An 11,161-nucleotide genomic window follows, 5' to 3' on the forward strand; every position below is an offset into this window, starting at 1 on the left:
GCTCCGGGTCCCGCCCAGCAGGGACCCTGCGCGCGTGCGCAACGCTGCATGCCTGGTCTGGGCTCCCTCAGCTTTCCCTAACTCTACCCTCCTTCATTAGAACGAGTTGCGGGCCCAGCCATCCCGGGGAAGTGAATACACGTCACTACCGGAAGTACTGTCAGAGGGGAAGAGGAGGAGGGAAGCGAGGAGGAGGGAGCCCTTTGGGCGGTAAAATGGCGCCTGTCAGAGTGGGAAGCCCAGCTGCAGGACCTGCAGCCCCGCTCCTTAGCGGCTAGGAGACCCCGACCTCGGGGAGGGGGAGGCCACCCCGGCCCAGCGCTCCGCGCCCTTCGGCTCCCCCTCCCCCTCCTCCCCTGGTCCTGCGCTCAGAGGCCCCAAGAGTCCCCAAGAGTCGTCGTGGCCCAGCGCGCGCCGCTGCCCCCGCCCGCCCCCTTCCCGGGGCAGACCCCTAGCGCGCCTGCGCAGAGGGCCACCCTTCGCTTCCCCCTTCCCCTCCCATCTCCCTCCCTCCCTCCTCCCTAGCCCCCTCCCCCATTGCCCCCTCCCCCAATTCTCCATCCCCTTCCCTCCTGGTCTCGGAGGACCCCGTCCGAGCCCGACCTGTTTCGGCCTGCAGCCCACGCGAAGCCGTCGCTGCCACTTCCCGCTCATGTGGGCCCCTGCGGGCTGCCCACGCCAGTCCCCCGGCTCCCGGTTCCGCGGGGCTTTCCCTTCGCTGGGGGTGGCTTTCTGAGCCACCCACTCCGTGCCCATCTCTGCAGCCTCTCCTGCCGCTCGGGGCCCCCGTTCCCCCTCCCGGCGGCGGGGGGCTGCCCCCGGGGGGCTGGCGGAGCTGGGCCGCGGGGGCCCCGGGGCCGGCGGTGCCGGGGTCATCGGGATGATGCGGACGCAGTGTCTGCTGGGGCTGCGCACGTTCGTGGCCTTCGCCGCCAAGCTCTGGAGCTTCTTTATTTACCTTTTGCGGAGGCAGATCCGCACGGTGAGTTTGTGTGGGTGCTGGCAGTGGTGGGGATCTCTGTCCGCGGTGCTCATGAAATTTTGGATAGTGTTGGGCCTCTGTTTTGGGCCTAGGAACGGAGTCTTGGTCAGAGCTTTACCCGCTGGAGAAGTAGGACACCTTTAAGCAGGGGCTAGACCCTTATAAAAGAACCAAGGTCTGTAGTGCTTTTGGTTTCTTTTTTAATCTGCCTAGGTGGGATAGGATTTGTTTGGCAGCTCTTGGGGGCTAGAATGTTGCTCTCCTTAAGAAAGCTGGAGTTGTTGCTAAAGAAAGCAAGAGGCGGGGAACACCTGTTTGTTGGTAGCCAGAACTGTTGATGTGGGCTCTGGAAAGACCCTGCTGTTGAAAGAGCCAGGCTCCTTTGTCAGTGGTGACTGTGTGTAGGAGGGCATATGTAGCAGGGATGGGAGCCTGGGGGGAAAAAAAGCCTTGGTCGTGAAGGAACTCCTCCAAAAAGGCTCTGGAAACCTATGGCGTGTGTAAATGGGTTTGTTGAGACCCTAGGACTGAAAAAGATGCTTTTATAATGGGCATTCTTAGTTGTAAGAGGCAGCACATTAAGTTGGGTGTCTCGTTAGAAGATCTAGCTGTTAGCTGGAGAGCTTGCATCGGAAGGTGGGCATGTTTCTCCAGGAGACTCTAGCAATTATGAAGGGATACCTGGAGTGTAGAGGTTTGGATGAACCCAAGCATCTCTGGGTTCTCTCCCTCAAGCTTTTCTCCAAGGTAAAATTTATTTCGGCTAACATCACTTGATCCATGTGCCCTTATGTTTTCATCACCCCTTTGAGCAAATCTCCTCAAGTCAGGTTCTGGGGAAAATGAGTGAGCTGGCTGTAATCTTTGGCAGTCTAGGTCAAAGAGAATTCTCAGAAAGTCTTTGGTGCTTGCAGTAGACTTGACTGATTTCTTCCACTTCCTGGTTTAGGGTGAGGATTATTCTGGGTGGTGGTGGTTGTAAGCACACCTAGTCTAAGAGCAGTAGGATTCATGAAAGATTTGGGGTGTGCAAGGCTGACATAGTATGGGCCTAACTCCTGTGATTTTATGTGTTGATTTCTGCTGCTTATCCTTTCTTCCTGACCTTGTCCCGAGAATCCTCCCTCTTCTATCAGCTCATTTCTTTCTTTCTTGTTTTGAGTGTAGGGAGTAGTGCTCTAGTCCATGTATTGGAAGATTAGTTACTTCCTAAATTGCTCTTTGTACATCATTGACCCCACAGCCTTTTGTCCTGCCTTCCTTCCAGTCTGCTTTCTTCCCCACGCCCTTTCTGGCCGATACTTGGAGCATTCCCTACATGCCCAGCATGTGCAACCCGAGATAGCAGGGCAGGACACCCGAGCTGTTGCAGTCCTCATCACAGGCTCAGGGAGAAAAGAAGGGCAGATGCCTTGGGATTGAAGAAGAGAGGGCCTTTTGGTTTTCAAGTAGGGAATGTGTGGCTAAGGGCCTAGGAATGGACTGGAGAGCGTTTGTATGGTAGAAGAAAAGAACAGAGGGACTTGCCAGACTCTACATAGAAGCCCTGGGGGTTAGGAAATAGCTTCTAGAGAAGCCTTGGAGAAGCAGAGCTGGAAAGCTTGAGTGATGTCCTTGTCCCCTTTCCCCTTTCCCCCACAGTCCTTACTCCACTTTGGCCTTCTCTATAGCCTGTCAGGTTGACAAGCAGGACTTGACACTGCCTCTCCATTGCTCTGGGTACCAGGGTAAAAAGGCTCTTCAGAGATTCACTACAACTTGTGACTTGGCTAGTAGAAACAGAAGTGGACAGGTGGCTGGTTAAAATAGTCCTCATGGCCCGTAGCCAGAGGAACTTAGCTGACCTGACAAGCCCTGGATTCCCTCATCACTGTTGCCCTCGGTGATCCAAGGACTTCCTTTCCTGATTCCTAGTCTCTGCCCACAAGGGTCTGGGGTTCTTGGTTCCCAATGAGAGATGATGGGAATGGACGTGGATAGCCCCTGAGGTGAGGGTGGGGAACCTGCGTGTTTCTTTGTTCAGTGTGGCAGGATATCGTGTTAAGAGGACACAGTCTGCTATTAACTCATTATCCTTGCTGCAGTTTTTGAGGTACTGAAAAAATGGGCATGATTGAGAGGAAATTCATGTTCTCATGGAGTTTTCATTTTAATTAGGGAGATAAGTCTAGCTGTGCAGTCCTAGGCATGAAGACCATTTGTTAAACAAGGATAATTACATTATTACTTAAATTTTGTTTTATGGTGCTGGGCATTGAACCTAGAGTCTCTTGCATGTTAGACAAGTGCTCTACCATTGAACTTCACCTTTATCACTATTAGGATTATACATTAGGTCCTGAATCTTTTTTTTTTTTTTTTTTTAAGATGTATTTATTATGTATACAGTGTTCTGCCTGCATGTATGTCTGCAGGTCAGAAGAGGGCACCAGATCTCATTATAGATGGTTGTGAGCCACCATGTGGTTGCTGGGAATTGAACTCAGGACCTCTGGAAGAGCATCAGTGCTCTTAACCTCTGAGCCATCTCTCCAGCCCTAGGTCCTGAATCTTATATGGTAAATGTTTAGTATTTGCTATTATTATTGTCGGGAAAGATTTCCTTATAAGGTGTTCTAATTTTTTTCTCTTGTTATTCTTAGGTAATTCAGTATCAAACTGTTCGATATGATATCCTCCCCTTATCTCCTTTGTCCCGGAATCGACTAGGTGAGTATGTTGGATGGGAAGACCATCCTGGAGGTGAAGTAGGCTCCAGCTCTGGGCTCCAGGTCATTGGTGTAATTCCTTCCCATTGTGGTTCAGCCCAGGTGAAGAAGAAGATCCTGGTGCTGGATCTGGATGAAACACTGATTCACTCTCACCATGATGGGGTCCTGAGGCCTACAGTGAGGCCTGGAACACCTCCTGATTTCATCCTCAAGGTGTGTGGAGATGGGGAAATACTTACTCCTCCCACTGTGTCCAGACATAAACTCTCTTTCCCAGTTTTAAGGTCAGGGCTTGGTAAGACCTGGCACCAGGATCAGCCAGAAGGAGAAAAGCCGGTGGTGGCATGGGGGGCAAGGTCTGTGGTGGTGCTGAGGACTTGCTCATTTTTCCCTGTTCCTCTGCAGGTGGTCATAGACAAACATCCTGTCCGGTTTTTTGTACATAAGAGACCCCATGTGGATTTCTTCTTAGAAGTGGTGAGTGTGTATGAGCTAATGGGAGCTCCCTGGTGAGAGAATGGTCTGGGTTCTGAGTCTTTAGGGAAACTGGAGAAAAGGGTGAGAAGTTGGCGTAGTAGTCAGGGTTCTCTAGAGGAACAGAACCAACAGAATATAAACATATAGGTATATATTATTCAGCTTACAATAAAATAGTAGTGAGCTGTCTCGTATCAGAGAGGCTAAGAACCTGGCAGATGCTCAGTTCTTGAGGCTGGTGCTGAAACCTTGGAAGGTTCCTGAAGAGCTGCTGGTCCTTAGTCCATGATAGACACTTCAAATGTTGGCTGTAACATTAGTGAAGGAAGCAGTGCAGCAGCAGGGTAAATCAGCACAGTGCAGGAGGGAGGGTCAGACGAGCAAGAGGCAAATAATCTTCTTCTGTCATGCTTTCTTACCTGGGCTGCTACCAGAAGGTTCTACCAACTCTCAAGGTGGGTCTGCCTATATCACTTAAAGCAGTCAGGACAGCTCTTTAATTGAGCACCCTGTTTGGTGGTTCTAGCAGGTTAGAACATGTGGCAAGGTGACATTAAAACCAAAGTCATAGTCCATCTCTTGTCACTTGACAAAATAACGTGCCACTTTAAAAAGCGTAATCTTGGGCAGGAGAGATGGATGGATAGTGGTGGATAGTATTTGTTACTCTTTCAGAGGACCTGATGTGTACAAGTACCCACATAAACATAATTTGAAAAAAATAGAAAAAAATCAGAGGCTATAACCATATGCAGGGACAGATACTTATATGCAAATAAATAAATTTTAAAAACCATAACTTTATTCCCCCGAGTCTCATACTTATTTCATAATATAAAATATAACTTTAAAAGTCCCCTAGTCTTTAAAAAATTCAACCACTTAAAAGTTCAAAGTCGGGCTGGAGAGATGGCTCAGTGGTTAAGAGCATTGGCTGCTCTTCCAAAGGTCCTGAGTTCAATTCCCAGCAACCACATGGTGGCTCACAACCATCTGTAATAAGATCTGGTGCCCTCTTCTGGCCTGCAGACATACATGCAGGCAAACACTGTATACATAATAAATAAATAAATCTTTAAAAAAAAAAAAAAAAAAAGTTCAAAGTCTTGGGGCTGGAGAGATAGCTCAGAGGTTAAGAGCACCGACTGCTCTTCCAGAGGTCCTGAGTTCAATTCCCAGCAACCACATGGTGGCTCACAACCATCTGTAATGAGATCTGGTGCCCTCTTCTGTGTACGTAATAAATAAATAAATCTTAAAAAAAAAAAAAAAAAAAGAAAAGAAAGAAAGTTCAAAGTCTCAGCCAGACGGTGGTGGAGGATAACCATAATCCCAGAACTCAGGAGGCAGAGGCAGGCAGCTCTCTGTGAGTTTGCAGGTCAGCCTGGTCTACAAAGCAAGTTCCAGGACAGCTAGAGCTGTTAAACAGAGAAACCCTGTCTCAGAAAAAAAGAGAAAAAGAAAAAAAAATTCTCTGAGGGCTATATTTACACCTATGGATGTAGATAGCCATAATTTGATACAAATGGCTGTTCCATCCATTTGGCTCTCTAAAAAAAAATAGTTCAAAGTCTCTTTAAAATATTCAGAGTCTGTTAACTGTTAACTGTGGCTTCCTGTAAAATCGAAAACAAGTTACTAACCCCCCCACCTCCACTCCACTCTCCAGACAGGCTATCCTAGAACTCTCTCTGTAGATCAGGCTGGCCTCCAACTCACAGAGATCTGCCTGCCTCTAACCAACACCTCCACCCCACCCTGCTCAGATTAAAAGCATGTGCCACCATTGCCTGGCACAAGTTACTTTCTTATTACTAATGAGGGAGGAACCAGGGCAGTTGCAATCAAATCATAGCAAAACCAACATCAGTGGTGTAAATCAAGTCTTCAGCTCAATGTCTGACATTTGGGACTCCCTTTGGTCTCCAGGGCTCCAGGGAACTTGGGCAGCTTCACCTCTCCAGTTCTGCCATTGGTAGCACACACAGCTGGTCTCATAGGCACAGGCCAGCTCTGCTGCACATCTGCCACTGCCTTCTGTGGTCATCCCACGGTCCTGGCATATACACTATGCTAGGGTCTCTGTGGCAGCTGAGGTTGCACGTTGACCAGTTGCCTCCTAGCCTCTTTTCAGGAACTGGAGTTTCCAGTGACTAAGGCTGTTCCTTCACCAATAGCCTCTCCTGGCCTTTCACAGTGCCAAGCCTCAACTTTTCTCCATGATCCCTTTAATTCTGTAGCCTTCATGCCACCCAAACCAGTAGTATGGTGTGGGACTTTGAAATATATACAAAGTTTGGCTGCCAGTTTTAGATGTAGCCTTAATTAGACCATAACTTATAAGTTCTAGACCATAACTTCTGTGTACCAACCCTGAGGAAATACTTAAGATTTCACCTCAGTGATGCTGGTCTCCTCTTCATCACAGTTGATTCTCCATCCCTAGCTAACCAGCATCCATTGTTCCATTGAAGCACAGCTTTCTCTTCCACAGACTGCTGTTGTGTGAGACAGGGTCTCTGTGTAGTCGTGGCTGTCCTGGAACTCATTCTATAGACCAGGCTGGGCTCAAACTCACAGAGGTCCACCTGCCGCTGCCTCTCTGCCTCTGCCTCCTCAGCGCTGGGACTAAAGATGGGTATGTGCCACCATACCTGGCTTTGGTTCATAGATTCTCTGTGCAGCTCTGGAGCCTGTCCTGGAACTCACTCTGTAGACCAAGCTTTCCTGGAACTCACTTTGTAGGCCAGGCTGGCCTCGAACTCACAGAGATCCGCCTGGCTCTGCCTCCCGAGTGCTGGGATCAAAGGTGTGTGCCACCACCCGGCCCGTAGATTCTTCTTTTTAAAAGAGTTGTTTTATTTTTATTTTATGTATATATGTGAGTGCCTGTATGTATGTCTATATACCACATGAATGCCTGGTGCGCATGGAGGCCTGGTGTTGGAGCACCTAGAACTGGAGTTACAGGCAGTTAGTTGTGAACTGTCTGATGTGGGTGCTGTGTCCACAGATTGTGATTCTTAATCCAGAACAGCAGAATAGGTACATAAATGGCCGGGTAGTCTTGGTTTCCCTCTGCAACTTTACAGGCCAGGCTTCCAGCCTTTGCACAGTTCTCGGCATTGACTTTTTTTTTTTTTAAAGATTTGTTTATTCATGTATTTTATGTATATACCAGAAGAAGGACTCTGATCCCGTTACAAATGGTTGTGAGCCACCATGTGGTTGCTGGGAATTGAACTCTAGACCCCTGGAAGAGCAGTCAAGTGCTTTTAACCACTGAGCCTTCTCTCCAGCCCCTCAGCATTACCTTCTAAGCTCCGCCCAGAACAGCCCATTAAGCAATAAGCATTCAGTGGCTTTTTTCCCAGCTCAAAAGTTTCAAATGCTTCCACAGTCCTCCCCCAGATCAACATGGTCAGCTCTGTCACAGCAGGATCCTATTTTCTGCTGCAAATTTGTAATAGGGTTCTCTAGAGGAACAGAACTGATAGGATGAATATGTATTAAAAGAATTTATTATTCAGTTTACGTTAAGATAGTAATGAGTTGTCTCATGTCTGCAAGGCTAAGAACCTAGTAGACGCTGTCTTTGTGGTTGGAGAAGTGGACAACTTGGTAGTTGTCAGTCCACTGAGGGCAGTGCTACCCCAGGGCAGGTTGTACCATGTTGAGTAAGAAAACACACTGAGCCAGACAGTGGTGGCCTTTAATCCCAGCACTCGAGAGACAGAGGCAGGCAGATCTCTGTGAGTTCGAAGCCAGCCTGGTCTACAGATCGAGCTCCAGAATAGGCTCCAAAGCTACACAGAGAAACCTTGTCTCTAAAAAACCAACCAACCAAGCAACCAACCAACCAACCAAACAAAAACCACACTGAGCAAGCCATGGAAAACAAGCCGGTAAGCAGCGTTCCTCTGTGGTATCTGCTTTAGTTCCCGCCTTGACTTCCCTCAGTGATGGAGTGTGATCTCGGAGTTATTAGATGAAATAAATCCTTTCTTCCCCTGGTTGGTTTTGGTCAGTGTTTAATTATAGCAACAGAGTAGCAAACTAGGACAGTGGGTAAGGGCAGTTTTGTGAAGGAGGATCTATAGGGAGGTAAGGGAATGGCTTTGAGTAGCTGGGGTTCTTTTGTTACAGTGATAGAACTCTATTCTTTCACAGGCATCCTGCACTTCTGGGTTTTTATCTTTGAATCTTGAGGGTGGTGGTTGCCTCAAACTGAGTTTGAAGATTGGCAGAGGGTCCAAATATTTTGCATTTTCACAGACATTTGATGTTACTTGAAGGTCAAAAGGACTAGTCTTAAAAAGAACCATTATGTCTAAATAAACGATTACTTTGTATGACATCTCTATTCCTCTCCAATCTACTTCAGGTAAGCCAGTGGTATGAGCTCGTGGTGTTTACAGCAAGCATGGAAATTTATGGCTCTGCTGTGGCAGATAAACTGGACAATAGCAGAAGCATTCTTAAGAGGAGATACTATAGACAGGTAAGGAGCCAGAATCAGGTCTGAGAGGCAGGTGACCTGGTCCTGGGTGGGGAGGTGGGCATGGGGATGGGGGTGTGCTCCATTGCCAGAATCAGGTCTGAGAGGCAGGTGACCTGGTCCTGGGTGGGAGGTGGGCATGGGGATGGGGGTGTGCTCCATTGCCAGAATCAGGTCTGAGAGGCAGGTGACCTGGTCCTGGGTGGGAGGTGGGCATGGGAATGGGGGTGTGCTCCATTGCCAGAATCAGGTCTGAGAGGCAGGTGACCTGGTCTTGGGTGGGAGGTGGGAATGGGGATGGGGGGTGTGCTCCATTGCCAGAATCAGGTTTGAGAGGCAGGTGACCTGGTCCTGGGTGGAGGTGGGCATGGGGATGGGGGGTGTGCTCCATTGTCCTTTGCCTTTCAGCACTGCACTTTGGAGTTGGGCAGCTACATCAAAGACCTCTCTGTGGTCCACAGTGACCTCTCCAGCATTGTGATCCTGGATAACTCCCCCGGGGCTTATAGGAGCCACCCAGGTACGGGCCGAGGTGGTGAGTCTGGCAGGACCAGGAAGTGGTTCTGAGGACTTTGAGTTTTGTTTTGTTTTCTGAGACAGGGTCTCTTTATAGAACCAGACTGGCCTGACCTGACTTTGTTTTAGTGGTTCTGGGGATGGAGCCCAGGGCCTCTCACTAAATCCTAGGCAAGCACTATGCTGTTTAGCTCTACCCCTAGCTCCTTGACTCCTTGAGGGGTGGAATGCAGAGCTAGGAGGCAGAAGACCCGGGTCCTAGCCCTAGAGTTTGGACTCCCTGTGTACTCCAAGTCTGAATGTAAGTTGTTTCTCATCAAATGAGGTCGCCACACTTAGGTGTCTGTCCTATAAATGGGACTTTCCTATCCAATTGGCTTCAAGTGAGGCACAGTGGCAGTTGGAACTGTTGTGAAGTCTATTGATAATTGGGTTTGACATTTAGAGAGGAGTAAGTGTTTTACTTGGTTGGTGACTTTTGGTGGGTGAGGTATATGGGTTTTTAAGTAATAATATTAGGGACAAATTCACAGGCTTTCTTGAATTCTTTACCTCTTCTCAACTGTAATTTTACCCACCCTAGACAATGCCATCCCTATCAAATCCTGGTTCAGTGACCCCAGTGACACAGCGCTTCTCAACCTCCTCCCAATGCTGGATGCCCTCAGGTAAGGGAAGTCACCTGAAGGTACTTCCTGGTCTTTTTTTTTTTTCTTTTTTTCTTTTCTGGGACAGGGTTTCTCTGTGTAGTTTTGGTGCCTGTCCTTGATCTCACTCTGTAGACCAGGCTGGCCTTGAACTCACAGAAATCTTCCTGCTTCTGTCTCCCGAGTGCTGGGATTAAAGGCGTTCACCACCACCACCGCCCTGCATTTTTTCCTCTTTTTAAAAGTTTTGTTTGAGACATTCTTTCTCTGTAGCCTGTGCTGGCCTGGACCTTAGTTTCCTGGCTTAGCCTCCCAGTTGCTAGCTGGGGTTACAGGTGTACCACCATATCTAGCAACACTTGAGTGGCCAAACTGAAGAGCTGGGGGGAGTCTCAAAATAATTAGAAAAAAAAAAAAAGCCCTTCAGGACTTCAGGCCAGGTCTTCTTAACTAACTCCAGAGCTCGCTGTTTGTAGTCATTTGGCTTCTATCCAATTGAGCCTGTCTCACTGTTGGAAGTAGTTTTGAGCCCCCCTAACTCCACTGAGGCTCCATTGTGAAGGTATCAACTGTTAAGGTGCTCCACCAATGCAAGTTCCTGTCATTCCAGGTTCACTGCTGATGTCCGCTCCGTGCTGAGCCGAAACCTTCACCAACACAGGCTCTGGTGACGGCTGCCCCCCCTCCACCTGAGCTGGGGTGGGGGGGAAAGGGAGGGAGAACTCTTGGGATGCCGTCTGTTGCCCTGTCCGATGTGAGGACTGCCTGGGCAGGGTCTGCCCCTCCTACCCCTCTCTGCCCTCGGAGCCCTGCACTCCACTAATGGAGTCTGGATGGACACATGGGGCCAGACTGAAGCAGCCTCACTCTTCGTGTTCACACTCCATGGAAATGCCGGCCTGGACAGGGGAGGCCTTGGAGAGCTCAACTGTCTGGTGGAGAAGGCAGGAGTGGTCTGAGTGACAGACGTGGTCATCCCAGAGGCTCAACAGAAGCCAAGTCAACTTTGTTGTGATTTGATTTTTTAAAAACTCTTGTACAAAACCGATCTAATTCTTCACTCCTGCTCCAAGGGCTGGGCTGTGGGTGGGAGCCTGGGATTTTGGGCCACCGGATCTTCCTCAAACTTGTCCTTCCCTTACTTTTCCTCATTTTTTCTTCCCCCAAACTCCCTGATACCTGTAATCAAGTTTCTCTTTCCTTCCTTCCTTCCTCGTTTAAACCATGCATTATAACTTTGAAACCAAAGTTGCCATAGGTCCTTCTCTGATGGTTTTGAAAGCAGAGGGAACTTGTTCACATCCGCCCTGCCCCAGAATCAGGGAGGATG

General features: G+C 48.8%; 1 protein-coding gene across 1 annotated transcript; it reads left to right on the forward strand.

The window, feature by feature from the left end:
• The first annotated feature begins 29 nt into the window (after positions 1-29).
• Ctdnep1 (CTD nuclear envelope phosphatase 1) lies at positions 30-10,879 on the forward strand. Its single transcript, XM_059271024.1, has 8 exons — positions 30-982; positions 3,625-3,691; positions 3,788-3,906; positions 4,099-4,170; positions 8,555-8,671; positions 9,077-9,188; positions 9,768-9,852; positions 10,442-10,879. Exons 1-8 carry the CDS (start codon positions 881-883, stop codon positions 10,500-10,502), a joined length of 735 nt encoding a protein of 244 aa, XP_059127007.1. The 5' UTR covers positions 30-880; the 3' UTR covers positions 10,503-10,879.
• The last annotated feature ends 282 nt before the right edge of the window (positions 10,880-11,161 follow it).

This window comes from Peromyscus eremicus, chromosome 8a (genome assembly GCF_949786415.1).
Source record: "Peromyscus eremicus chromosome 8a, PerEre_H2_v1, whole genome shotgun sequence".
Classification (NCBI taxonomy): Eukaryota; Metazoa; Chordata; class Mammalia; order Rodentia; family Cricetidae; genus Peromyscus; species Peromyscus eremicus.

Bases quoted from the DNA above. Each gene is read 5' to 3' on its own strand.
- Ctdnep1 (XM_059271024.1), top strand. From the start codon at position 881: ATGATGCGGACGCAGTGTCTGCTGGGGCTGCGCACGTTCGTGGCCTTC. The intron at 983-3,624 runs GTGAGTTTGTGT...TGTTATTCTTAG, and splicing joins TGCGGAGGCAGATCCGCACG to GTAATTCAGTATCAAACTGT. The intron at 9,189-9,767 runs GTACGGGCCGAG...TACCCACCCTAG, and splicing joins GGCTTATAGGAGCCACCCAG to ACAATGCCATCCCTATCAAA.